We start from the raw sequence: 27244 nt of genomic DNA on the forward strand, positions 1-27244 counted from the left end.
ACAGATTATCAAATCTTGGAGCTCAAAAATTAAGACTAGTTTGTTTTTTGTTTTTTCATAAGGACCATCTTCTGTGTTCATATTTTTTTTTTTTTTTAAAGCAAGGTCCAGATCAGCAAGGCTTTTTTGATATCCGCTAACATGTTTATAAAATAATTTTCTGTTATACAAACTGAAGCCTGCAAATATCACAGCCATGCTGTGAAACCTCACGTCTCTTTAAACACAAGTAAATCAAATTTACTGCCAGGCTTTGCTGTATTCATGTAGGTTGGCTCTGACTTTGCAAGAGGGTGCAAAGAAAGCACTGTGTTTTGTAGATGACTTGGCACAGGACTAGTCTGAATGTAGAAATTTCTTTATTTGGATAAACCCCTTGAGATGTATCATCTCGTTTTCGAGGGGGTCTAGTTTGCAGCACAGTTATGGTCGCTACTTGGGTATGGATGTAAACCAGTTGAACAGATAGCATTTGATGTGGTTTGTTTCCAGACACTTCAAAGAAAGGGCCCAGGGAAAAAAAGTGGAAGCTGGCCTTTTTGTTACAGAGCCTTCTTATGAAACAGGGTCATGAGATCATACAGCAATGCAGGCCTGACCTTAACTGATATTTCACTTCAGAGTTTCATTTTTTTTTTAATAGGCCACCTATAACAAAACAATCTCTGTACAGCACTGTCCAGAATCTGATGCTTTTGCACCTTGTTAAAAAAGAAGTCTATAATATACTGCTGGAAAATATTTTGTCAGAGTCAGTTTTACATAATCCATCCATGGTAGGAATCCATTTCGGCCTTGCAACTCAGTAATTTATTTTCAGAAAGAATTGAAGGTTAGTATTAGCCTACCTTAAAATCTGAACATTTATTTTTGTTCCAGTTTAGAAATGGACAAATGCTCCAAATGCTATCCTATTTCCCACTCACCAAACTGTCTCAGTGTTAATTCAAGTTAGAGCAACAACATGCAACATAATGATATAATATGACTATTACTTTGAGTTTTGACTTACCATATGCTCATAGCCCATTGAACTGAAGTCCATTGAATGGGGTTGGGTAGACAGAGAAGTAAAAAGAAGAAAAGAGAGAGCATTTCATACAGATTTTTGCCATTATCTTTCTTGAGTTCAAACCACAACACCCAACCAGACTGAAGAGGAAATGATAGTGAAAATGGGAAGTGTTAAAAAAAGAAAAGAAAAGAAAAAAATATATCTTTCTGTCTCCAATTTGTTGTAGGCTAAACGTTGGATTCATACCCACCCAGTTAGGATACGCCGGCTTTATAAAAGAAGCAGCGTCAAATCCACCAATCACATCGAGGGTCTGACGCGGCGGACCAATGGGAATGCAGGGAACGTGTGGCCCCGCCCCTCACGTGATAGGTTGCATCGCACGAACAGAAAGTCACCTCGTCGTGTCGGTCAGAGAGGAGCTAACTGACGGCTAGCAGCAGCAGCGCTAGCATGTTCACAGAGCCGCCGGGGGAAGGTCGACAGTAGGACAGCAGCATCTACCTCTACCTGTACAATCACCTGCCGTTCATTTATTTATTCACCTGTCGACGTCCTTCAAGGAGGCAAAACAAAACTGTTTTTTTTGTAAACAATCCTGTGGCTGTAAAAGGGAGAAACGCTGCTATATTAGCTAGCCGTGTAGCAGAGCTAGCTGTAAGTTTCTTTATTTCAGTGTGAGCAGCTTCATCTACATATACAGTCATGGCTGCGCTCAGAGCCTCCTACCACAGGATCCTGGACAAGGTCGAGCACATGTTGCCCGCCAAGCTGAGACCCCTGTACAACCATCCGGCAGGTAAATGCAAAATGCAAATGCACAACCCGGGTTTGTGCTCAGTCTGAGTCTGTGTTTATGATGGTGGTGGTGGCTGTTTGACAGATGTGGCGGGGCTCCCGTCCAGCTGTTTTGATATGAGGTGGATAGATGCAGCACCTGCATCCATTCCCGAGGGAATAAAAAGCAGCTGCAGCCTGTGTTTGTTTGTTGTAGTTTGAGGTGTGTGGAGGTCGTTGCTTCAATGTGCCAGTGGGAGGGAGAGACCCTGGTTTTATGCACCAGCTCTGAGGCTCAGTGTCTGAAGAGGAACTGGGTCTGTGACAGAGTCAGGGTGCAGCCCTGTTTGTCCTATAGCCTGAGCGTTATGTGTGGTGTTATGGTATGGATAAGTGGAGGGTTCAAAGGTATCGACATAAAAAAGGCACTCAGATTTTCAGCCAATCCTGTCTCCTTACTGCCATGTTATTAACTTTGTACAAGTTAATAAAATAGAAGTAACATGAAGCCAATGGGTCATGAACAGTGCAAAAAAGTACATTTTTTCCCAAACTTCAATTAGTGTCATTAAATATATAACTAAAGTTAAGTCATTGGCAGTGCCTATAATGTGTTTGTGTTTTTCTTTGATAGTTTTTGAATGGACAAAAAATTTAGAGTTGTGCAACTTAAGTTATATAATAGATATAAATCAAAAAGAAAACTATAAGAAGCTGAAAAGAAGCAAATACTAGGTATTTCGGCATGATTAAAGCACTTAAATGATTATGGGGTAATTATCTAAGAGTGACCTAAGGCTTATTTTTAACAGCTTTGTTTACACACCTTGTTGTCATAAAAGTATGTTTGTCAACTCTTGTTGCTTTCAGTGGATGAGGGAAGTTAAGAAAACAGAAAACACCTCCCAGTTAATGCAGTCTAACAGACCAGAAATCCAAAAGAATCCAAAGGAAGATTTGTTGCATTAGGCTGCATTATAGTTGTAGAAGTAGAAACACCTAGCAACTCAAGAGTGTGTGTTTCCCTTGTGAAAGTACAACTTGCACACATATTGTTTTCTCTCTGACACTGATATTAACTAGAGGCTACTGAGATTAAGATTTTACTGGCGTCACCGGTGACGCTCTGATCTTTGTTTTGTCTGTTCAAGGGCACAAGGACTTTCGGACCAGGTATAAAGGGGCGGCAACATACGCCAACTCCGTCACATATAATTTGCAGTGACATACCTTGTTTAGGCTGCAACACTGGTCGGGAATGTGTCCAGAGCTGATTTCAGACCAGCAGCCTTTTTACACTCCCTCATGCTTTTCTCCCCTTTGCTGTTGCTAATGAGGTTTATGTGAGTTTTCTCCCAGCGACTCAGACGGCCTGAGGTGTCCAAGTCTCTTACACAGATTTGCAGGCCTGACCGTCTCGGGTTCTGTCTAATCTTTTCACCCAGTAGAAAAGCCTGGTAGGAAGATTATCTACAGGACAGAACCTCAGTGTTTGGTATGAGACGTTCACCGTCCTCCTGATGATGTGTTACCTTATCTCAGCCTTAAAAAAAAGATTAAGTTATGTTTACAGTGTAAGCTTTGAGATTAAGAGGAGTTTTGTCATCAAAACAAATTAAATTTCAATCAGAACTGAGGTTGCTGTGTGCTGACTTGTCTACTGCTGTAAGCAATTATTGATTAATCTGCCAGTTATTTATGCGGTGAATTGATTGATTTTGTTTATGGTTTGTCAAAAATTCACAGTGCAAGTACTGAAAGGCCGAAGTCTTGTCTTAAAAATGTTTTTTTTTTTTACTGATTTGTGAAGTTTTAACAAATATAGTTTACCCATTAACTAAAAATCTGTTTGTTTTGTGTCTGATTTGTCACATTTTTGTGTACTATGTCCCATTGCGCCATCTATTTGACCTATTTAATTTACTTCATGCAGGTACATGTACATGATTTTGCAAATATTTGCCCCTCTGAGACGTTTTTCTCTCCGTCTGCACTGGAAAAATATTCTAATATGATGACAGTAGATGTTGCACCAGAGGGTTTTTGTTGTAAGTAGCACAGAACCGATTAAGTTTCCTCCCAGCACGTTTTGTTACACTGAGTCGTCCAGGTATCTGTTACGCTGATGCTCCGACGTGACTTTCTGGAGTTTGGTTTCATATTTACACTCATTCAGAAAATCCTAGACCTAGAGTGCTCGTCTGTGATCTCAGAGAAAATCCATGTAATTAAGAAAGACAATAAATCACACATTGTCACAATCATTGCATGCTTCTAATTTCTTTTGCTTTTTTATTCTAGGACCTAAAACTGTTTTCTTCTGGGCCCCAGTGTTTAAATGGGTAAGTACTATATTATTTTGACCCTTCAAAATAAAACTTTGTCAACGTACGATCTACTCATCAGAAGTTGCATAAATATGTGTGTGGTAGCTATTTAAATCACTGATGCATATGTTATTTTGATATTCATAAGAGCCTACATGCAGTAATGTTGTGTTTCATCCTTTGAGGGTCTCAACACTGAGTTTGGGAAAGAAAACCATGTTCTCTTCTCCACAGGGTCTGGTGGCAGCCGGTTTGGCTGATATGACTCGACCAGCAGAGAAACTCAGTGCCTCCCAGTCTGGAGTGCTGACGGCCACAGGTGAGATGAGATGTCAATAATATCCATCATAATGTTTCAGTTTCAAACACACATTTGTTTAATTTCCAAGAAAATGTTGCAGCTGATTCAAGTTACTGGGTGTAAAAGTTCCCTTCATGTTGGAAAATAATATGAAATCACACTAAAGACATCTGGATTGTAACTTTTCACAATGTGAAACTTGAATTCACCTTTCATCACAGCGCTCGTAGAGAATTGGACCAATCTGTGCTAAAGGTCGACTGATGCATCTGCTTTTGCAATATGTGTCTTTCAACAAATCTTATCTTTTGCCAAAACATAGACTGTGTCATCCGTGTGCATAACCTTCACTCATAGCTGTCGTTCTTCTCCACCAGGGCTCATCTGGTCCAGATACTCGTTGGTCATTATCCCCAAGAACTGGAACCTGTTTTGCGTCAACTTCTTTGTCGGCAGCGCGGGAGCCTCCCAGCTCTACAGGATCTGGAGGTTCGTAGTGAATTTACAGTAACGAGTCCTCACTGATACCTGTTATTACCCCTCTAATGACCAGTAATATGAAAGAATCCAAGATAAATTAACAGTAGCTTTGTGAGATATTCAGTCCTAAATCATTGCTGATATGAAATCATAGAGACAAGTTAATTTTTAACTACATAGACTGCAGCAGCTGCTACAGTTAAGCAGAGTTGTAGTAAATGTGCAACACAGTACTTTTCATGTTTGCTCAGTTTTCACATGTCGACAACTGACTGAACTTCAGCAGGAAAGTGTTGAAATATTTCCTACAAAGAGAGAAGCTCTGTAATTGATTAGAAATGATGATTAGAAACGATTTAAGCAATGACGATTTAGTGAAAATGAGACATGTGGTCAGGAAAACAACATCCATTGGATAGGTTATAATGTAGAAACATGGCGGTGCAAGATGACAACACTCTCTAAAGCAAGACCCTTGCTATATGTATATAAGAATTAAAGAATAATTGGGCTACGAAAACCAAACAAATTTTGTTTTATAGTGATTATAAACTTTATACACTATTACACACAGGACCTTTAAAGGGACAACGAGGAGTTTTGGAAAAGCGAAGCGTTTTCACACTACATTTATGAGCCTCCGCGCGCACCGTAAAATTCTTTGACCGGCGCAAGACAGACTCATGTTTTCATTCATCAATAATTAAAGTCAGAGGTTCAAAGACGTTCAGTTACCGTTGTAGTTCCGACCATTTACGGCCATTCAGCTGCGTTATTCTCATTAAGGAAACGCTGGTCGGCTCGACCAGCATTTCCGCCACCACTAATAATAACAAAATAACGATAGAGACAGAACGATATATTTATCGAAAATGGGCCCATTAACAAGTGTGGGTAGCGGAGATTCATCCACATTAACGTGAGACTTTTTTATAACCGAATAGAAACTCCTCGTTGTCCCTTTAATAAATAACAATGACAATTTCAGTCCAGGGACTTTAAACAGTGATGGTTGAAGTACATCCCAACATGTAGTCATCGTGATGGATATCAAAGATTACTAAGCAACGTCTACTTGTCTTCTTGAGTTTGTATAAATCTGTGTGTTACTTAGGCACCGTGGACGGTGTCATGGTTTCGTTAACACACAGAACAGTTAAAGGTTGTGGGTTGGAGAGGGAGGACGGCAGGTTAACCACAATCAGTCCTCACAAGCCTGGACAAATATCTTGAACGAACAGACTCATAAGCCATACAGCTAATAACAGTGTGGATGAATGTAAACAATATTGGGGTGTTAGATATCATCAAAAATGTATTAATTTTTGAAGGTGTCATAATCAAACTAGTCTTTGTCCTGCAGTTGAGTTGGGCAGCAACAGAGTCTGTGACTCCTAACCAATTACCTACAAAGCCTGAAATAAGGCTCTTTGTAACCTTTGTAACCTTTATAACCTGTAACATGATATTTTGTTCTATTCAATCATGGAAACACCTGTCCAAAGAAACACTTTTTTTTTTTTGCAAACTTCCAGAATAAGAACCTTTTTTTAAAGATATATTTTGGGCTTTTCATGACTTATTATATCAGAGACAGTCTGGCAAAGACAGGAAATCAGGGGAGAGAGGGGGTGGACATGCAGCAAAGGGCCGCTAGCCAGATTTGAACCCATGCCTTAAAGCTGTTGATGTTTTTTTCCCTCTAACAGGCACAAGCAGGATGTGAAGGCACAGGAGGCGGCGGCAGCGGCGGCGGCGGCTGCAGAGTCCTGAGTGCTCGTGTTGCCAGCGCTCCACCTGCAGTGGACTGAAAGGGAGACTTCACACCAGGCACTAACCTGCCCCTTCTCATCATCCCATGTCGTCTCCATTACATCCATGCCATAACCATTATTCTACCACATTAAGCCTGTTGGCCCTGTTGGAAATGTGCACTTTTTACTTAAGTTTCAAATTTCCTCAGGGTGTTACAAAAAAAAGAGAGGGAGAAAGAAAGAAAACAGACAAGAGTACGGTTTTTTAAATAATGTAATCGACACACACTCAAGAATGGTCGTCATCAACGCACAAGTACCGCTTGCTCAACAAGTTGTATGATTGTACATTGTTTGGTTTAAGTTCATGCTTGATATATCGTGCACTATGTGGGAAGTTTTGCTTTTTCCATCATTATTTTTCAGGTGTAGCAAATCAGTACCTCATGCAATAATTTCCCAAAAAAAGAAAAAAAAAGATGTATCTCTTGGATTTGTGTTGAACGTGGTTGAAGGAGTGTTTCCAAATGAAAACTAAGAGGGATGCCAACACATTTATATTTGGGTTTACTTATTTATAATTTGACCACAGTCGCGCCATCTGTACCTCAGTGATTATTAAACCATTATTCATCACCATGTAACAATTCCTTCCATTTTAATGGCTTTAAGTACTTTAATTTGTGTGAGAACAAATCCTAATTTATGAATAACTTGATTAAATCTTTCTCTTGTAGTCAAAGATGTATAGAGATGCTGTTATTTTCTGATTCTCTTATCAGGAATACTTCCACCAATGCCACATGTTTATTCTGTGCAGCTTTTTATTGATTGTTACCGACAGAGTCGACCAGTGAACACTGGCACCGACGCTGTAACCCTGACTCTTTAATATCAACGCAATGCTTCTGATGCCTCTCAGTTCTTAGAAGAGTGTATATTTTTCCACTCACATGTATATTTGTTTTTTTTCCCACTTGATTTTTAGCAATAATTGAGGTAATCACTTTTAAAATATTTCTTGATCTGCTGACTGTTTGAACAAATGGCACTTTGAAGATCGATCATTAAGGCTCTGTGGCTATGTAATGCTAATAAATCTGGTTTAACACCTGCAGTTGATTTTACAATTACAACTATAAGTGACTGACCATTAAGATGCAAGTCAAGATACAGAGCTGTCAACTTTACACATTTAAGGTGCGTTTACTTGTCATGGTATTCAATCCTGTTGAACAGCTCGATTTGTGATATTTACAGTATATAGTTTTATTTTAGCCCTATCAGCTGTATATAAAAACAATGTGATATGATTAACCAACATGAACTAAGGGCAGGTGAACGGATTTAATGCCTTCTCAAGAGCAGGAGACAAGAGAAGCTGAACTTCGCCCCCCAATCTGTCTACACTTTAAACTACAGAGCAACTGCATCAAGCAAGTCCCAACCTCAGCTGCCTGAAGAGAGTAAACTGTTCTGAGATCTGGAGACGGCTTACAGACACAGGTGCTTATTTTGTGTAATTAGGCCTCAGCTGTGGTGAAGGTTGGATGCTGCTGCGACCGACCTTTAACTGATGGTGCAAACCTCGGAGGAGACGCTCGATACACTGTCCAAAATCCCTCACAACTCCCTTTTAAGTGGATGAAGTGAGTGTAGTGATGTTAGGATGTGTGAATAGTGAACAATTATACAAGAATCAACTCAAACAAATGATGGTTTACCACAAAATTTTATTCACAACCATTAACAGTGAGTCAGGCTTAGCGTTTGCCACCGACACGGGGTGCGCTCATCTTCATGGGCTTAGCGATCTTGGGTTTCTGTGCAGTCTTGGCTGCAGCCTACAGAAAGAGAAACACAAGAAACATGTGATTAAAGACAAATTCAATAACCCGATGAATACTGAACAGGATTCACTAATATACAGCTCTGGAAAAAATTAAGAGACCAAAATGATCAGGGTCTCTAGTTTTACTATTTACAGGTATGTGTTTGAGTAAAATTATTTTTTTTTTTATTCTATCAACTACCGTCAACATTTCTCCCAAAATTGAAAAAAATAAAATAAAAATTGTCATTTAGAGCTTTTATTGGCTAATGACTAAACTAGTCTAAATAACAGAAATATCAAGTCTTTTCAGACCTTGAATAATAATAATGCAAAGAAAACATGTTCATATTTATTCCTTTAAGAACACAGCAAGAATATTTTAACTCAGGAAGAGTTTATAAATCAGTTTTTGTGGGATAATGTCAATATTTAATCCAGCAGTGGGTTTTAATAATCTTCCTATAAAATCAGATGTGGTTCAGGTGATGACCTCATCAGTGTCTCATTAAGTAGAATGAGTTGTGTTGGTATTTAAAAAAGAAAAGAAAAGAATGACTGTCATACATGTAGAGATGCTTTTAAGAAACACTTGTGAAAGTGGTGGTCTCTTAATTTTTTCCAGAGCTGCATGTGTATTCAACGTCAAAGCTCTAAAATAACTATTTCTTACTGGCCAATTAAAAAAAAAAGAAGAAAAAAAGTAGTGTTTGCTGCTTAGAAGGATGAAGCCCTGATTTAATAAGGAGATCTTACTTTTGCGCTTGGGGCGGCGGGCTTCTTGGTTGCCTGCTTTGCCTTCTTGGCCTCCTTGGCAGCTCTGAAGGAAGAACGAGAAACAAATCAGTTTATCGAAATAAACAGGAGCAAGCAACAAGATTAAAGTCATAAACCTGCCACTCTCATTTCCAATGTGTTCTTCAGTGGTATAACTGAGGCAGAACAGATGGGACTTAATCTGAACATTAAGTCATATTTGATAGATATTGACCAAAATGATGCCAAACTGATGTTGTGAATTAAGTCATACAGTGAAAGACCCATGACATTAAAGTCATTGCAAATCTTCACCTGGTCTGCAAGCTAAACTGGAGAAACTGTAATAAATTTTTAAGTGCATGATGCGTCTTTACCTGCAGAGTTTCTTAAAATCTAAGAGAAACCCAGAAATCAGATGATAAATAGAGGTAGTTTGTGTCGTACCTGATGGCCTGCTCCCTCTGGGCCTTGCGGACCTCGGGCTTCTGGTTCCTCTTGGCCATGATCTCAGCCAGGGAGGCCCCAGTGATGGCCCTCTGGAATTTGACAGCGCGGCGGGTGCGCTTCTTGGTCACCTCTTCCTGTTAAAGACACAAGGAGATTCAGTTTTTTTTTGTCGGCCACAATCACAATCCCTCAATATTACTTCAGCATCATGTCGTCCTCCCCCCCAGCTCAACCTCTGTTCACTGAATGAGATTAGAAAAAAGGACCGGTAGCATCCTACATCTTCACTAGATGACATCATGTTCAGATGTGTGGTGTAATTTGCCAAACACTTTCACAGTCAACATTTCTCAATAGCAATATTGGAAAAGTCCCAAACTTCCATCAGCTTATGTCTACCTCACACATGAATATTAACATCAGATACTGCAAACAACTGATTTTTGTACATTATGAAGACCAAGATACAACAATTTGGCTATTAAGTTTTAGTTTGTCTAAATTAATTCCCTGCAAAAACCCTGAAATGCTGCTATCGGTGAAAAGCAGCATTTTAGACTGCACATAAAAAACAATTATGATAGGTAACATGACATGTTGGAGAGTTTGGAGGCTGACCGATGGTGAGAGGTCAATAAAGACGTCAAAGGCCAGTACTATGATCTCCTGTTGTTCTATGGCTGCAGGTGTGGAGTGAGCACTGCTGCCCAGACTGAAAAACACAGTCAGACAACAGCACATAACACAGACCAACACTGTGCACACCATTCACCCACAGCCAAACCTAACTGTGCAGCCAAGCGGAAATAAAACTTGTGTTGTGCTGAAGTTTAATAGTTTGAACAAGTACAGATCAATGAGAATGATTTTGTGTAACCACCACACTTTTAGTCCTGTGGGAAACCATCTGCTGTGATGAAACTTTGCAGCAGTGGATTTACACATTTTTCAACTTTGAGACATCAGTGGTAAACATTCAGCAGTAAATTAACACACACACACACCATTTCATCTATCAAACATCAGCACCTAAGAGAGTCACTCCAACAAATACTTTTAGATGATACAGTACAGACGACTACTTTGGTATAGTGATATCCACAAATTAGAAAAACGGTGCACATTTTAATAACCACTGCCCCTGAACAGCACACATAGTATTGTTACTTACAGACTGGCCCTTCTTGTGCTTGCGTCTGTACAGCACAGTCCAGTTGATCTGTCTGGGGTTCCTCTTGGCCAGGAAAGCAGACTCACATTTGGCGTTCAAGAACTGGAACACCTGATGAACACAGTAAAGCAAACTTTAAAAAAGACTTGTCATACATTTATCTTCAAACATGACTTCCTAGTCTATTAGATTGAATTATGATTAACTGTTTTATGTAGAAGAAAAAAAAAAAGATAGCAAACACTGAAGGAAGTACTGGTTGAAATTTCCCAGAGCCCCTTGGTGCCATCTACAAAGTGCTGGTTGTAACCAATCAGTCCAGATATTGTAATCTACAAATGCATGCAACTTTTGGCAAAATAGCTATTCAAATTTCAAAGCTTTTGCTAAACCAGTCTCTTCTAACGCTCATGTAACAGCTGATGGGTCACCAGCTATTCAACTATTGTTTAATATCAAGTACCATCAATAACCCTCAAGGATCTGATGAACACCTTATTGCACCTGAGAGTACACATGTAACTCAAGTGTCACAACTTAGATCACAGACCATGGAGGTAAAATATCCAGTGACAAGTGATTGTGTCCACGCTGCCCAGCTGAAGTTTGGGTTGTGAAGTTTTTCGTATCACTAGTTGATTCACACAGTTTGTCTCACACATTGACGCTGTCAGCTAACGTTAGCATTGACATAGCATAGCACTGAGCCGACGAGGCCTCTCCAGAGACAATTACAGATGTTATTTACACACTGTGGGAAACTTGGACAGCGAATACTTGGATTTAATAGGGTAAACTGTAAACCAAACCAACCCAGACGAAGCTCAGACAAACCGGCTTCGGGGTTTGTAGTTACCTTTCCGTCTATCCTGGCGTATCGGCGGCCATGGCCGGGGTAAATTTTATACCCGCTGAAACTGCACAACTCGACCCTGAAAACGACAAATATCAGACATCACTGAAAGAACATGATACAATTGCATCTTGGACGTGGATAGAGTGCTTAAAATGTTTATTTAACAAGGTAGATGGCGTTTGATAGTATTCCGTTTACTCACTTCATGATGGCTACGAGAGGGCACAAAACCGGAAAGAAAGACGACGGAAGCGGAAACGGAATTTAGGCGACCTCAAATAGATTTTTATAAACTACAAAACAACTCACATTTTTAGTCGGCTGGAGTTTTATTAGTGTTTTACTCATAATATACACACGGGGTTTATGTTTTAATTAATATGTTCATCAAATTAATACAAATTCATAATTTAGCAATGACGTCACAACCTAACGGTTGCCCAGCAATCTCATCACTAGCAAACAAACATTTAACACTACTTTCTTACGTATGATAATACAATGGTTTACAGGCCTATTGTATAAAAAATAAACAAAATAAAAATGTTATTAACCAGCTTTTTTTCCTTTCTACAACCTGGTTCGCGGTTTCCAGTAACGTAAGCGCGCTATGGGATAAACGCCGACGGTTGTAGTTCTTTCCAGCCGCGGAGACACCGCTTCGTAATGAACAGAGCAGTCCCTTTGGACTACATTTCCCAGAAACAGCGCAGACGTTTGACAAGCGGCAGACGTTTCTAGTCACTACCGGGCTCTGCAGCTAATAGAGTTATCCGCCAACATAGGGTGTTTGCCTGGGACAACAGGATGGGTGTATCAGACTTACAGTTTGATTTAAACGCTGGTAAGAGGCCCGTTGGTTTTTCGTGCCACTATCAAAAACGACTCTCGTTTGTTTAAAAGAATATGTTGTGCTATATCGTATTATTAGTGGCTAACGTTAGCTAGCATGCATCACCCGAACACTAACATTAGCTGTGTCCAGAGGTGCAGATCAAAACACCCTGATATCAGACTTACAAATTGTCTAATAGCGATGTTTAACGAACATTGAATGTTAAACCAGCTAATTTAATGGTGTGATCTGCGTTAGACCGTAAAAAGCAAGTCATAGCGATTTATGCAATTGACAGTAGCATAACTTAGGCTATAGATTATTTTTCTGCCCTTTATAGTCATGTTTCATCATGTCCTCAGATGTCACAATGTCAGCAGTTACAATTTGAGTGCACTGATTTTAACCATTATTTGAATCCAAGTAACAAGGCGTAAAGACATGTTGAAATGACTAACATATTTTCTTTTGTTGTCTGGAAGATGTCAATCTCTACAGTACAGAATGGGTTTTTTCTTCATCACCCTTTTCTTTGAAGCACTTAACTAGCTATGTGTATGCTTGGCTGCTTTAACAGCCCGTGTGTTATGTGGCTATGGTGATGATCCAGTCTGTTTAATTTCCAACTTCTTTTCTCTTCCAAGGGCCTGTGCTGGACCTTTCAGCCAGAAATGTCCAAAAGCTGGATCCTAATTTCACCTGCTCTGAAGACACTCACACACTCATCCTGGACCGTAACCACATCATGAAACTGGACCACCTGGAAAGAAGCCCAGGCCTTCAGCAGGTAGTTATCAAATAGTCAGATTCTACTGTCTTTTTATTCACTTTTCACTCCTTTTATCTACAGAAGCATTGTTGATAGTTTACTTACTTAATGTCCGGTTATAACTCTTTTCCTCTTCAGCTCTCTGTTGCTAGCAACCGTCTGGTGAGGATGATGGGTGTGTCTCGGCTGACAGAGCTGAAAGTCCTCAATCTTCCCAATAACAGTATCGGCTACATCGAGGGGCTGAGAGATCTGCCTCACCTTCAATGGCTCAACCTGTCTGGAAACAATATTAAGGTGTGGAGAACAGAGATCCTCATGTCGACGTAATTTCGTTTTTACAAAAATATCAATGCACAGATTAGCTTCAGCCTGTGTGTGTATTTGTTGTTTGTTTAATCAGATGTGTACACTCTTTTACATAGGTCATTGAGCAACTCAGCAACTGTGTTTCCCTTCAACACCTGGATCTGTCTGACAATAACATATCAACCATTGGTGACCTGACTAAACTTGTAGCATTAAAGGTGAGTTCTGCAGCCAAAACAAAACAAAAAACAGGTTGATAATATGAAGTTATGTCATCAGTTTTATTTTGTGATTCAATTTTCAGACACTTTTACTCCATGGAAACAGCATTACAACACTTCGTACTGTTCCTGCTCACCTACCTGCCCATTTATCCATTCTGTCCCTGGCAGAAAATGAGATAAGAGATCTCAATGAAGTAATTAACTCTTTCTCTTAGACTCAATACAGCAACACTGATTTCCATTAGAAAAAATGTTTTGAACAGACTTGACTGATTTCTGCTCTTTTTTTCTCCTCCCTCCCCTGTTTTATTTCTGATCGCTCCATAGGTGTCTTACCTGGCATCCCTCCACGAACTGGAGCAGCTGTCAATAATGAGCAACCCCTGTGTTATGGCAACACCTTCACTGCCAGGATTCGACTATCGGCCTTATATCATGAGTTGGTGCCTGAGCCTAAAGGTGCTGGATGGCTATGTAGTCACACAAAAAGAAGGGTGCGTACATTTGTATACTGTTACATTTTGCTTGTTGCCATAAAGACAGGAATAGTGTGAATCTCTAATTTCTTGTGCGTAATTGTGACCATTCCAGTCTGAAAGCAGAGTGGCTGTACAGTCAAGGTAAAGGACGTTCATACCGACCAGGTCAGCACATACAGCTGGTTCAGTACCTCACCACTGTTTGCCCACTGACGTCATCACCGGCCTTGGAGACGGCAGAAGACGCCAAGCTGGAGAAGATCCTCAGTAAGCAGAGGTATGAGTCTGATCTTACAGAGAGCTTTTAAAAGGGATAGTTCATCATTTTGGCAATTTTTTTGCCATAATCGCTATAGTCGTTACCTTTAATTGTTGGTGCAAGCTATTTTTAGAACGGTGGAGCAGAACTGCGAGCTGCTCAGAGCTACGCTACAGAGGCTCATTATGGGATTTCTTGGTTTCCCTCATCAAACTCATCAAATACACAATCCAACAACTCCAAAACGCTTTCGTGGACAAGTTGTGACCTGCACATTCACCATGCTATGAGATAATAACAGAGTGTTACGAGACCGAGTTGTTTTCATGGCAAATTCATGCAAAACCGCAGTTTTTCGGCAAGCAGTCTCTGCGTTTGCCTCGAAAACAACCCTGTCTTGTAACGTTCCGTAGCGTAGCTCGGGGCAGCTCGCGGCTCGGCTCCGCCGTTCTAAAAATAGCTTGCACCTACCATTAAAGGTAACAAACCTACTCCTAAAACTATAGGGATTATGGCAATGGGCCAATTTGTCGACATGTTGAACTATTCCTTAAACAAGCAGTACATGTGCATTTATTGAAAACATTTACTTAAATGAGTGTTTGTGCTGACATACTTTTCCCTCAGGTTTCACCAAAAGCAGTTGTTAGAGGAGACCCGGGGAGGATGCTCCAGTCTTCCACGACCGACTCAGCTGGATGTGGACATGCGCAGTCCTTCAGATGCCACACCACAGGGGGGAGCCAGAGAGTTGAAGAGCATTGCCCCAGGACCAACTGCTGCCCCGTCAGTTCTGGAGACAGGTACGAGAGCTTCAGCTTTATACCAGGAGACCAGTCCTGCTCATTTTTTTTAAAAATAATGTTGACCTTTCTTTTTGTGTTTAACTTACAGAGCCAGTTGTGCAGTTCAACACTTGGGTGGGCTCCGATTCTTCCCACACATCGTTGCCAGTGGTTCGCAGCCCAAGGCTCGGAGAGCAGCCGATCTTTTTGGAGGACGTTCAGACTGATGAGGACAAACTTAACGGCAGCTTGCTTTCCTCCGAGTCTACCTTTATCCCCTTCACGTCCGATCTGGAGCCACAAACAAACCAGTCGGACAGCGAGGATGAGACGGAGACCTTCGAACTTGATTCCCTCGCCCCAATGCGGCCACCACAGCCCAGAAAACCCACCACTAGCAAGACACATATTTCACCCCCAGAGGAGAAGCAAGAGAGGAAGACTCTTGAAGAAGAAGAAGCCACAACTGCTGTCTCCCCCGGGGTTAATGTTAGCACATCACAAACTGACCTGGAAGCATCTTCTCATGCTGGACAAGCAGAGATGAAAGAAGCTCCTGAGCAGGAAGACGCCGCTGTGTGTGCCAGCAAAGCAGGTTTGATGGAGGCAGACAAGGCAGCAGTTAAAATCCAGTCGTGGTGGAGGGGGCAGTACACTCGCTGTTGTCACCCCATGGCCAGAGAGGTGCGCAGTGAAATCCGCCTGCGCAGAATGCAAGAGCATATCGTCTTCCTGTCTGAGAAGCTGGGCAGGTCAGTGGTTCAGTGTTAGCATGATAATAATAATATAATAATAATAATAATCTGTGATGAGACATTTTTGTTTTGTACTTTGACTAAAAGATAAAACAGATGTGTTTGCATGTGCAGTGTGCAGAAACAGTATGAAGAAGAGCGGCTGCAAAGGCTGGTTCAGGAGGAGGCGGTGAAGTTTCTTTGGAAAGAGGTCAGTGATTTGAATTATTCATCATTACCTTACATAAGTCGTTATTCGTGCTGTGTAATGTTGTGTCTTGTGGTATTGCTCTTATGTGCCTCGTTCCTTTTGCGCCATGTAGCTTCAGTCTATGCAGCAGTGGAAGAAGTCTGTGGAGCAGCAGCTGTCCCACATTACTCACGCTGTCAGCCAGGCTCAGGCCTCATCTCCCGGACAGTGTAAGGCCGCGCTGCCCGTCGCCTCCAGCACGAAGAACCCGCCCGGCACAGATGTCTCCTTCCCCGACTCCGGCATCCAGTCGTCGAGCGATCAGCAGGCGGCGCAGGAGGACAGCTTCCTGAGCAGCGGGACGGAAGACTCCCTGAAGACGGTGCGCGCGCTCAGCCCCGTCCGTAGCGGCTTCACCGGCTGCAGCGACGGCGTGGACAGCGCCGACTGCAGCCTGCTGGAGCAGTACCTGTCCTCGGTGCAGCAGAGGGAGGAGGAGGCCGAGGAGGCGGCCAGCGACAGAACAGAGACGCCACAGCCCTCCTCGCCCATCTCACCTGGTAAAACAGCACAGTCCAGCTCCCCCGTGGAGAAGACAGAGGGAACCGCCCCCGTCTGAGAGTCTCGTACTCGTCCTGTACAGAACTCTTATGTAAATTGGCACTGGACGTAGGATTGAGATGCGCTGCTCCCTTGAGACTTTGGGCCTGACAGCAGTCATCATGATTACTGACCTGGTTATAAATAACTGCACTCCAGCCTGAACCCAGGACAGGCTTGAAAACTAAACCTTACTGTGAATGTAACTTTGTCTTTTTTATACATCACTACGTTTTCCCTTATTTAATGGACCATTTCCTCTTTGTGTGAAGACAATGATTGTAATGTGGCTTTGAAAATGTAATATTAACTTAAAAAGCAATTGTGTGATGACGAGTATGTTGCTTCCTTTTCTGATGCAAAGCCCAGACATATACTGTCAGTATCCACTGCATTGTTTATAAACCACAATACATCAGATTAGAGTTGATGTGTTAAATGTAGTGCACTTATAAACACTACGCTACACATGAGCAAAAACATGCAAACTATCCAGTGTGACACACTGTGTTTTAATGTTTAACTGAAGAAAATGTTGCTGTGTCTTTATGTTCTTAAGATAAATGTAAATAAATCTGCAATTATAATTTTTCAAATATTCTTATTTGGTTTTATGTAATATTGAAATATTGTGAAAGATAAGGCTGCAACTAACAAACACAGTAATTATCAAGGATTCTTGTTATTCCTGAGTTGCTCAACGAATCCTCTGCCAAAAACTAACAAGAAATATACAACACAACCAGAACCCCAGGACTCAGTTTTCAGTTTGAAAGGAGAAGACATGGGACATAATAATCTTGGGACAAGTCTGCTTTAAAAAGAAAAGGAAAAAAAAAGAAAAATTTCTCTAAGCAGAGGAAATTGTATTTTTGAGGATTTTTTTATTGAACTTTTGAGGAAACTAAAATTAAAACTAATAAGTAATAATCACTATCATGAAGTTAGTTTTGCCCTTACGTATCTTTGATTTTGGTCCAGTAATGACCCATTAAATTTGCGGAATTACTTAGTAATCAATAACAGGGATTCTGAGTTATAGGGAGTCTTGCCAGTCTCATAACATACATTTCTAAAAAAGCATTAAACTGTTTTCTGACCCAACACAGTTTTAATCTATCATTCAGAGAGATTTCTCCAATGGATTGTTTGGTCATTTCATGGGCTGCAGGACATCTGGATTAAAAGTTAACTGCTACTTATTTAACTTTCAGAGCTGCCACCCAAAATATGTTGCTGCTGCTGCTGCTGCTGCTGTTGTTGTTTAAAGTTATTCTATAGTTAACTACCTAAAACTGATTATCTATAATTATTGAGTACACAATTTTTTTTTTATCAAGGTCTTTTTATATTGTTTTTACAATTCAAAACAAGTCCAACAAAACAATGAGGAAACTAAAACCCCTCCCACCCTTCCTTCCCTCAAATACCAGACATTTATCGGATACAGCCAGACATAACAAAACACACACACACACACACACACACACACACACACACACACACACACACACACACACACACACACACACAAACAAAAAAAGACAGATAACATTGAAATGAAATGAAATGACAGAGGGCAGCAACAGCTAGTTTACATTACTATATTCTTCAATAAATATTGAGAAAGGCTGCCAAATATTATACAATTTTCTTCACACATGTACATTTGTGACCTTATCTTTTCCCCCCTGTGGACAAACAGCTTTCTTCTGTTACAGTAATTCGCCTTTAATGCAGAAGTTGTAAACGACCAGCAGAGGACGCAGCAGGGCAGGACAGACCGTGTAGTCTACCGTAGACCGTAGACCCACCCCTAACGTTACCCCTGTGGGAGCTTTAACCATAATAACCAGGACGCTCCTCCGGTCTACTACGCTGTCCTCGACCCGCTGATGCCTCCACTCCTCCGGCCAGCAGCTCTCCGTCTCCTCGCCCTCCTCCTCCTCCTCCTCCGTCTGTGTCCGACGCTACGCTTTTAACGTTTCCCCCCCGGTCAGATACGTAAGTTATACGACCACTACGCGGCTAAACCAGCCGTTAACGTTTAGTTAGCTAACGGATATCGGTTTCGCGTTATGATCGATGACACAAACATGTCGGAACATCCGCCCGTGTAGCTATATGTATTGATTACTATCGTCTGGCCGTTTCTTTGTTGATGGCTCGTGCGCCAGACAGTGCAGCAGCCGTTAATGTGATTGATGAGTCAACGTAGAGAGGCAGTCAACCGACCGAACGTCACCGCCGTGACCGTTAGTACGACCGTTAACGTGTCTTTACACAGAGACGTTCATATACGTTGAAAGTAACGGTAGCGAGGTAATGCCAACAACAAGCAGCAACTTTCGTAATAGCCAATACGATAGCCAATTAATCGGTTGGTCACTTGCCTGTAACAGCGTTTAATGCTTTTAAACAACCTAATTCCACATGTTACATCTTGACAAATTTGAATATTTGCTGTTTTTAGTCTTATATTTGTATTTGCATTTGCATTTTGCTGGTCATCAACCAGCTTTCTGTCTTCCTGTCTCACACTTTGACAACGTCTTTTTCTCTCAGTGTTGGGTGCTTGAGGATGAAGTGATGCCATCATCGCCGTGGTGACAGCACAGAGAGAGAGAGAGAGAGAGAGGGGAGCAGGGCCTGATCATGGGAGACAGAAGGAGGTCACCATGTGCCGTTATCTGTCCAAATATGCCCTCGTCTTCCTCTTCCTAGCTCTTTCCGGACTCATCTTCCTGTTGCGCAACATCCACACAGTGGAGGTGAGGAAGGAAGTGGGTTACACATGTGTACATATTTGTATACATTCAGTGACCTCTAAGTAGAAATGGTTAATAGCTTTTTATCCCTGACTTGCTTTTTCGACAAATTTGGAATATTCTGTAGATTTCGAGTCATTGTTGTCAATTTTCTATGGAGATTTTAAGAAATTGAGTAAAAGATAAAGAAAATATATGTGTATTAATACGTATGTTTTGTCAATTCTTTTCTTTTTTCCCTTCAGAGCTGGAATTGCCACACGTTTTCAGCCCTCTACCAGCTACAGAGCAGGATCCACTCGTCCTTCATCTCCGTCAGTCTCCCTACTTTTTACCACAACCGCACGTTCTGTGCTCACCTGGGTCAAAAGCCCTCACCTGAAGATGAGCTTGAGGAGCGCTACCTGTTGGACTCGATCTCCTGGCCTGGGCCTCCGCCAAGGGCAGCGACGGCTGCCCTGCGCCAGTCCAGCGACCCTGTGCACAGTCTGTTTGCCATCCTTCCCACCAAAGAAGGAAGAGAGTGGCATGTGGGCGACCAGCTGGAGGCTCTCGTCCAAATGCACGACTTCCAGGGTCGCCCCAAGCGGTACGGTGGGGACTTCCTCTTGGCCAGGCTGCACTCTCCGGAGCTTGGAGCAGGTATAGGAGGTAAAGTGCTGGACCACAGGAATGGATTTTACTCTGCTCTGTTCCCTCTCCTCTGGAACGGATCTGCACAGGTGGAAGTCACGTTGGTGCACTCCAGCGAGGCGGTCGCGGTGCTGCGGCGGCTGAGGGAAGAACGTCCCGACCGGGTGTTTTTCAAGAGCCTCTTCCGCTTGGGATTCCTCTCTGAAACGACTGTGTGTAACATGTGCCTGCCCCCTGATCAGCAGCCTCTGTGCAACTACACTGACCTTTACACAGGGGAGCCCTGGTACTGCTACAAACCTAAGATGCTCAGCTGTGACACCAGAGTCAACCACGCCAAAGGAGGCTACCTGAAACACCTCATCACCAACAAAGAGGCATTGCTCTTCCAGAGGTTGGTAGTGTTGTATTTTAAAAGTTGGGGATTTTTGGCTTTATTTCAATAGAACAGTTAAAGATAGACAGAAAGTCAGGGGGAGGTGAGGAGGGGATAAAATGTAGTAAAGGGCCAGAGGTCCAATTTAAACAAAAGGCCACTAAAGTTAGCACTCTTCTAGATGATCCAAGGTTGGGGGCACCACTAGCTATATTGTGCCCCATCAAAAGACATTCCACTGGAGGAAAGAAGGGTTTAATTAAAAATTTTTTTTTTAAAAAGACGCTATGATTTCATATTTTCATGGCCTCTATAACTTTTCAATCCCATATGGTGCCCCTGACCAAGGTATCCCATGTGTGTAGCTTTAACAAAGAGGAATATGTGCCTATTTTAATAAAGGATTATATTTTGTAAACCCAAATGTTCTTATAATATGATTAAATTGTCATTATGTTGCTTAACAATGACCATGACCATGATTTTATTTTTAGTCATTTTAATCCTGCATTGGATTAACATGACTAAAGTAGAAAAAATGTGTATGAATCCACAACTGAATTTTCATTTTATTTTATTTTTTTAAAGAAGAAACTATATGTGATATATGTCTTTAGCAATAACAATGTGCTTGGGCAGAGTGTCTCAGACAGGGTGAAGGACAGGCCAACACATTGGTGGTTTTGATATTACATGCAGGATTTGTTGATCATCAATAGCTTTATTTTTAACATTGAACTGTTTTCTTGTTTCACCCTAGCGGTGTAAACATCAAAGTTCACATACATGCTTCAGGACCCGGCAAAATCAATGTGCTGCCTCCAAGGAAAGGTACACTATACCCGCAAAGTCACATTTGTAGTTTGTGTAGTTTTGTCCAAGGAATTGAATTTATTTTGTCTCCAACGTCTCTCACCTTGTGTCAGATAAAGTCAAGGAGGAGAGCAGCAGTGTAAAGCCAGAGCCTACGGAGCAAGCACCGTCTGGATATTACTACGGCGAGGCATGGAGGGCGCTAGGTGGCGTTACAATGCGCCAGTTCAATCATTCATCTGCCGTCACTCAGTGTTTGAGGAACAAGGTGATCAACATGTACGGAGACTCCACAGTGAGGCAGTGGTTCGAGTACCTCATTACTTTTGTACCAGGTGAGTTTTGTCTTCTTGTTTATTATTGCCTAAAGGCCCTTTCACACCGCGGACGTAACGAATAAACGACACGAAATTGCGAAATATTCGCGGCCAAATATTTCGCATCAAAACCATTCACACCGGCGGCGACGCGAATATGCGACAATTAAATTCCAAAGTTTCGCTTTGCGACGGCTGGTTCTTCGCCTCCACGTCATGTCTTTAATCTGTTAATTATCCCTCATGTATTCGCTACTTTATGCCACTGTTGTCTTGTTACCAACTTCACTCAACACAGCAGCTCACTGTCTGATCACTGATCAATATCTGATCACTGTCCTATGGACACACTCTATTGCTATTTCTCCTCTTTCCACTTACCCCCCTCCTCCTCTCTCCTCCTCCTCTCTTCTCCTCCTCTTCCTCTCTCCTCCGAGCCACAGGTTATTTATTGTTTACATTAGCGGCCAAGCACGTGTCCATGCGCCCGCATGTCCGTGTGTGTGTGTGTGCGTGTGCATGTGCGTGTGTGTGTGTGTGTGTGTGTGTGTGCCCAGAGAGACAGCAGGTGGAGGGGCTGACTGGCAGAGATCAGAGCAAAGACGGTGAACAACTTATTTTTCCTGTGAGAGACTGTGGCGGCCCGAGACTGTGCGGCCACCGTCTGTTATGGGAAACAGCTGTCTGTGTTCTGACGTGAGGGATGTGACGTACCTCCTTTTCACGGCACATGATTGGTTGATGCGTTTATTCGCGGGGCGAAAGCTCGGAAAAATCGACCGCACGACGAAAAAAAATTATGTCGCATTTTCGCCGCGACACATTCGCAGTCGATGTGAAAGGACCCGTGATGAAAACCGGGGTTCGAAAAAAAAAATACGTCTCCGGTGTGAAAGGGCCTTTAATCCGACTTTAACTGGACAACTGAGTGCATGTAAACGCGTTAGTCCGACTAATATCGGCCCGGAACGAAAACATCCAAGAAAGCCGGTCGCAGAAGCTATGTTGTTGTAGCGTTACAGCGTTCTTGTCTGCCTCTCGAAATCACCATGGCCACGAGGGATAGCGTCCACCTTAAAGCAGAAGTAAGCAGAATGTTTGTGTTAATATAAGTCTTAAATAGTTATATCTTCCGACAGCAATCACTTACATAGAGTGTTTGGACCGAAACACGGGTCTGTCAGTCACTCTGCTCTGCTGTAAGCCGAGGAGAAAACTTTCCTTGTATCCTACAACCTTTATCCAATGAGGAGAGAGAACGGCATAAAGGGGCGGTCCTCTCTGTGTGTGCAGCCAAGGGATGCGCGTGAATGTGGTGACGTAGGGACGAGGGCGGGGACTGCTAACTCCATCGGCTGACAAGAAGTTAGCCAAAATGACCGGATCGCTTACTTCTGCTTTAAGTAACGCGCACATTACATATGAGATGAACAAAGTCATACGATTAACCATCTTGCTGTTGAAAAGGGGCCGTATTAACCCGCTGAAACGATGCATAATCGCCACCTAGTGTTGAGGAGGAGGACACGTTCCTGTCGTTTATTCAATTTTCTCAGTAGCATGTAAACTGGGACAAGGACAGAAGTCCAATTAGACGCCGCAATCGAATTTTGAGCAAAGCTCGATTAAGCTCTGGATGTAAACGTACTGACTGATGTTTGCCCCGTGCGTCCTACCCACTGGATCTTCCGTTTCTCCCCACTCTCCCCAGAATTAAAGGAGTTTAACCTCCACAGTCCCAAAAACGTCGGTCCTTTCATGGCAGTGGACAGCACACATAATATTCTCTTGAAGTACCGCTGCCACGGCCCGCCCATCCGGTTCTCCACCGTCATGTCCAGCGAGATGAGGTACGTCTCAAACGAGCTGGACGGCCTCTCCGGGGGTCCCAACTCCATCGTCGTCCTCAGCATCTGGGCCCATTTCAGCACCTTTCCCGTGGAGGTGTACATACGCCGGCTGCGTCACATCCGGCGGGCAGTGCTTCGACTTCTGGACCGGGCGCCGGGGACGCTCGTCGTGATCCGGTCGGCCAACCTCCAAGCCTTGGACCAAGAGGTGAGCCTGTACAACAGCGACTGGTACTCGCTGCAGCTGGACGAGGTGCTCAGGGCCATGTTCAAGGGAATGAGCGTTTTGATCGTGGATGCTTGGCAAATGACGTTGGCGCACCACTCCCCCCACGCCCTCCACCCACCCCCAACCATCGTCAAGAACATGATAGATGTGCTTCTGTCTTACATTTGCCCAGTGAACAAAACAAAGCAACATGTTTAGGCCTACAGAGACAGACCAAGGAGTTTACTAATGTGAATCCACCGATTGGTTCTTCACATCCAAACACTTTTTGTTTTTGTTTGGCATTATTATCGACAAGTGTCTGAAGCTACATACCCTTTAAACACCATCTTTACTGACAGGTTTACCAAATGTCTTGTACTGATCAGTGTTTAGATGCCAGGTGGATTTATTTTCTATCCCCTCAAAACTAATTTTTTCAGGAACGCCAAAGACCTTGGTAACAAAAACAAATACTAACGTTAATAGTTAATGGAATAGTTTAATATTTTGGCAAATTGGCCCATTGCCATAATCCCTATAGCCATAGCAGTAGGTTCGTTACCTAGCCGCGAGCTGCTCAGAGCTACGCTACAGAGGCTAATGGGATTTCTTGGTTTCCCTCATCAAACTCATCAAATACACAATCCAACAACTCCAAAGCGCTCTCGTTGACAAGTTGTGACCTGCACATTCACCACGCTATGAGATAATAACGGAGACAGAGTTGCTTTCGAGGTTTGGAGTTGTTGGATTGTGTATTTGATGAGTTTGATGAGGGGAACCAAGAAATCCCATGAGCCTCCGTAGCGTAGCTCTGAGCAGCTCGTGGCTCTGCTTCGCTGTTCTAGAAATAGCTTGCACCGACAATTAAAGGTAACGAACCTACTGCTAAAACTATAGGGATTATGCCAATGGGCCAATTTGCCAAAATGTTGAACTATCCCTTTAAACAGTCAACATGCCAAAGTGTTTTTTTTTTTGTGTGTGTGTGTGTGTGCAATACATGTACCGTACTTAAACCTTCAGTGTTTAGCTTTTGTCTGAGATGAATTACACAAACAGCATTCCCCCAACAATAACAAGCTGCAACAGTGTGAGACTTGTTTATCCTCACTGTAGACTGTAATCCTTTTCTCAAATGCCTCTTATGTTTTTCCACTGTTACTCCACTAGTAAGTGGCACAGAGAGGTTTAATCAGCAACACTTGATCATTTATATGGATATGAAGTCCGACGTTCCAGCTTTAAGTTTCCCATTGCTAAGTTCTTGTTTCAAAAGGTTTTTCTCAGGCTATGTGTTCTTATGTTCTGAGCCGTGGTTCAGCATGTCGAACACTGTCTTTACTTGCTGCTGTGTGTGATAGGTCAGTCTGTGCTTTGTGAACTACATGCTGCTACGTAGAGTGTGTTTCCTGTGCTGGATTTAAATTACATTGGAGTCATTTTATGTTTACTTACCTCACTATGAGAAACAAAAGTTTACGATACAAGAGTGAAACCAACATTAGGACAGATGAAAATGTATTTGACTTGTGTATGTAAATGGAAAAGCCTGCATTGTTAACTGTCAGCTCTTTTGGTGTTTAGCAGCTTTTATATGTTCCTTTACCAGACAGTGTTTTGTGTTTGGTTTTTTTTGCTGGCTACATTATTTCCAATACACACAATATTTTTTACCTGACGACGACAGATCTGCCTCTCAGTCTTTCACACCCACCAGACTTCCCACAATGTTTGGAAAAAGGTCCACACAGGTCCACTATTTGACCTTTTGACCTGTACGTTTATAATGACTCTTTTGTATATTAGTGGTTAACTTTCTATTTCAGAAACCATTTTTCATACCCAGGTCGGTTTCTGGGTGTTTTATATTGTTGTCATCATAGAAAGACGTCTGGAGGAGAGACATCTGTTGGAAACAAAGATAATGTGCCTATTTTGTATCTGCTTCTGTTTGTGAGCTGAGCCACCATTTCCGGTCCTAGTTTATAATGAGTGAATTTCTCTCATGTATTTTTATTTATTTTTTTACTTTTCCAACATTGTTTTAACGGTCTGGTTCTGGACTGTGGAGTTTGGAGGTCGTTGCTCTGTGTTTCACTCAAGGTCTGGTTTAGACGAAGCAGTAAAAAGCAGGCTTGTACAGGAGCTGGGCAAGATGGCTGTCAAATATTATATATTATATAACATCGTATGTAAAGAAATTTGATCATTACAAACTGAAATTCGTTAGACCTGGCGGCATTAATACACTAGTACAACAGATCTAAACTACAGCTGTCACACACTACACTATAAAGAGATACATGATTCCTCTCACAATGTTTTTAGAAAGTCTGAAACATGATCAACATTGATGCTTATGCCAAAGAGTGTTGCAACTCTACCAGACTGATGACTAGACCTCTATTTCCATTAAACATAATTTAATTCTGACAGTTTATTGTTAATCCAGACCCTGAGGGAAAAGAATGAAACTAATGTGGCGTTTAGTTTCAGTCCTATTACACGGCTCTCTGAGAGCACGAGAAGTGATATCATCTCATCTCTATCATCTGGGCGGTTGGACCATATTGCACATCAGCTGCTACAGCTCTCAATCACATTTGGCATTAACGTCATTATTTTACAGATGCTTTTATCTGTAATGAGTTTAGCACGAGGAGCATCGCTTTAATTAATACCAGTTGAGTTTGCATCGCTGTTACTACTACATTATCTTATCAGTGTTACAGATTGTTGGAGGTGCAGAGGGTTGCAGAGAATTTGAAAGCTGCATGTCACAGTCAACATTATGCAAAGGCACGATGACTGCATTTTATTAGGCTGCTTTCTTTCTGTGAAAGTATAAGAATAATGATGATTTATATATATTACAATAGACAAAATATAAGAATTACAGTAAAAAAAATCAAAAAACAGATGTGATTTGGGACAATGTTTAATGTTTTCTGACATAACCCTGCTGAGTCCCTGATTGTGACTGTGATTCCTAACCTTTATCATATCAGTGGCAGTTGTGCTCAGTGACTTACCTGCTTGCTAATGTTAAAACTAAAGAGCCAAGAAATGTTTTGCAATTAAAAAAAAAAGCATTCAACTATTTAATTTTGTAGCATTGTGAGTTAAGGTTAAGTTTATTTAAAGTGCATTATCACACAAGAGTGCCTCAATATATAAAGTGAGCAACGTGGCTGTGTAAAGGTCTAATAATAATGATAAAAATAAAAATATACAATAATAATGATGTTTTGATTAATTACAAGAAATGCTTTAGATGGGAACTGATTGAGGCTGAGAGCTTTTACATAAATAAGAAGAAATAATTGTAATGGACCCAGCTTTGTGCACTGAGGCGTTGTGTTGGAACAAGA

At 41.8% G+C, this 27244-nt stretch overlaps 4 protein-coding genes and 1 non-coding gene across 7 annotated transcripts; 3 read left to right on the forward strand and 2 right to left on the reverse strand.

The window, feature by feature from the left end:
- The first annotated feature begins 1440 nt into the window (after window positions 1-1440).
- On the forward strand, window positions 1441-7396 carry mpc2b (mitochondrial pyruvate carrier 2b). 2 transcript variants are annotated; one of them, XM_085765481.1, is made up of 5 exons: window positions 1441-1814; window positions 4094-4134; window positions 4354-4438; window positions 4798-4913; window positions 6629-7396. In XM_085765481.1, the coding sequence occupies exons 1-5, from the start codon at window positions 1721-1723 to the stop codon at window positions 6671-6673; spliced, it is 381 nt and encodes a 126-aa protein (XP_085621607.1). In that variant the 5' UTR covers window positions 1441-1720; the 3' UTR covers window positions 6674-7396. The 2 variants fall into 2 exon arrangements, with proteins under 2 accessions (XP_085621607.1, XP_085621606.1); XM_085765480.1 differs by having other exon boundaries at window positions 4798-4909; window positions 6610-7396.
- A 971-nt stretch (window positions 7397-8367) lies between these two features.
- Window positions 8368-11956, reverse strand: rpl24 (ribosomal protein L24). The gene is made up of 6 exons (XM_085765496.1): window positions 11921-11956; window positions 11719-11794; window positions 10863-10973; window positions 9689-9825; window positions 9242-9305; window positions 8368-8498 (listed from the first exon to the last, which is right to left on the reverse strand). Exons 1-6 carry the CDS (start codon window positions 11923-11925, stop codon window positions 8418-8420), a joined length of 474 nt encoding a protein of 157 aa, XP_085621622.1. The 5' UTR covers window positions 11926-11956; the 3' UTR covers window positions 8368-8417.
- Window positions 10284-10464, reverse strand: LOC146965171 (small nucleolar RNA SNORA23). Its single transcript, XR_015034681.1, has one exon. It is a non-coding gene; the product is annotated as a small nucleolar RNA SNORA23 (small nucleolar RNA).
- Window positions 11957-12414: 458 nt separating the features above from the next.
- cep97 (centrosomal protein 97) lies at window positions 12415-17498 on the forward strand. Its single transcript, XM_085765485.1, has 11 exons — window positions 12415-12562; window positions 13198-13340; window positions 13461-13619; window positions 13748-13849; window positions 13936-14049; window positions 14183-14349; window positions 14447-14611; window positions 15221-15396; window positions 15488-16130; window positions 16248-16323; window positions 16436-17498. Exons 1-11 carry the CDS (start codon window positions 12526-12528, stop codon window positions 16919-16921), a joined length of 2268 nt encoding a protein of 755 aa, XP_085621611.1. The 5' UTR covers window positions 12415-12525; the 3' UTR covers window positions 16922-17498.
- Window positions 17499-18961: 1463 nt separating this feature from the next.
- nxpe3 (neurexophilin and PC-esterase domain family, member 3) lies at window positions 18962-24322 on the forward strand. Of its 2 annotated transcripts, XM_085765490.1 has the most exons (6): window positions 18962-19224; window positions 19468-19673; window positions 19916-20697; window positions 21440-21510; window positions 21606-21827; window positions 23521-24322. In XM_085765490.1, the coding sequence occupies exons 2-6, from the start codon at window positions 19581-19583 to the stop codon at window positions 24084-24086; spliced, it is 1734 nt and encodes a 577-aa protein (XP_085621616.1). In that variant the 5' UTR covers window positions 18962-19224; window positions 19468-19580; the 3' UTR covers window positions 24087-24322. The 2 variants fall into 2 exon arrangements, with proteins under 2 accessions (XP_085621616.1, XP_085621617.1); XM_085765491.1 differs by lacking the exon at window positions 18962-19224 and having other exon boundaries at window positions 19449-19673.
- Window positions 24323-27244: the final 2922 nt, after the last annotated feature.

Source organism: Trachurus japonicus, chromosome 21 (assembly GCF_045865225.1).
Source record: "Trachurus japonicus isolate A0001 chromosome 21, Traja_1.0".
Classification (NCBI taxonomy): Eukaryota; Metazoa; Chordata; class Actinopteri; order Carangiformes; family Carangidae; genus Trachurus; species Trachurus japonicus.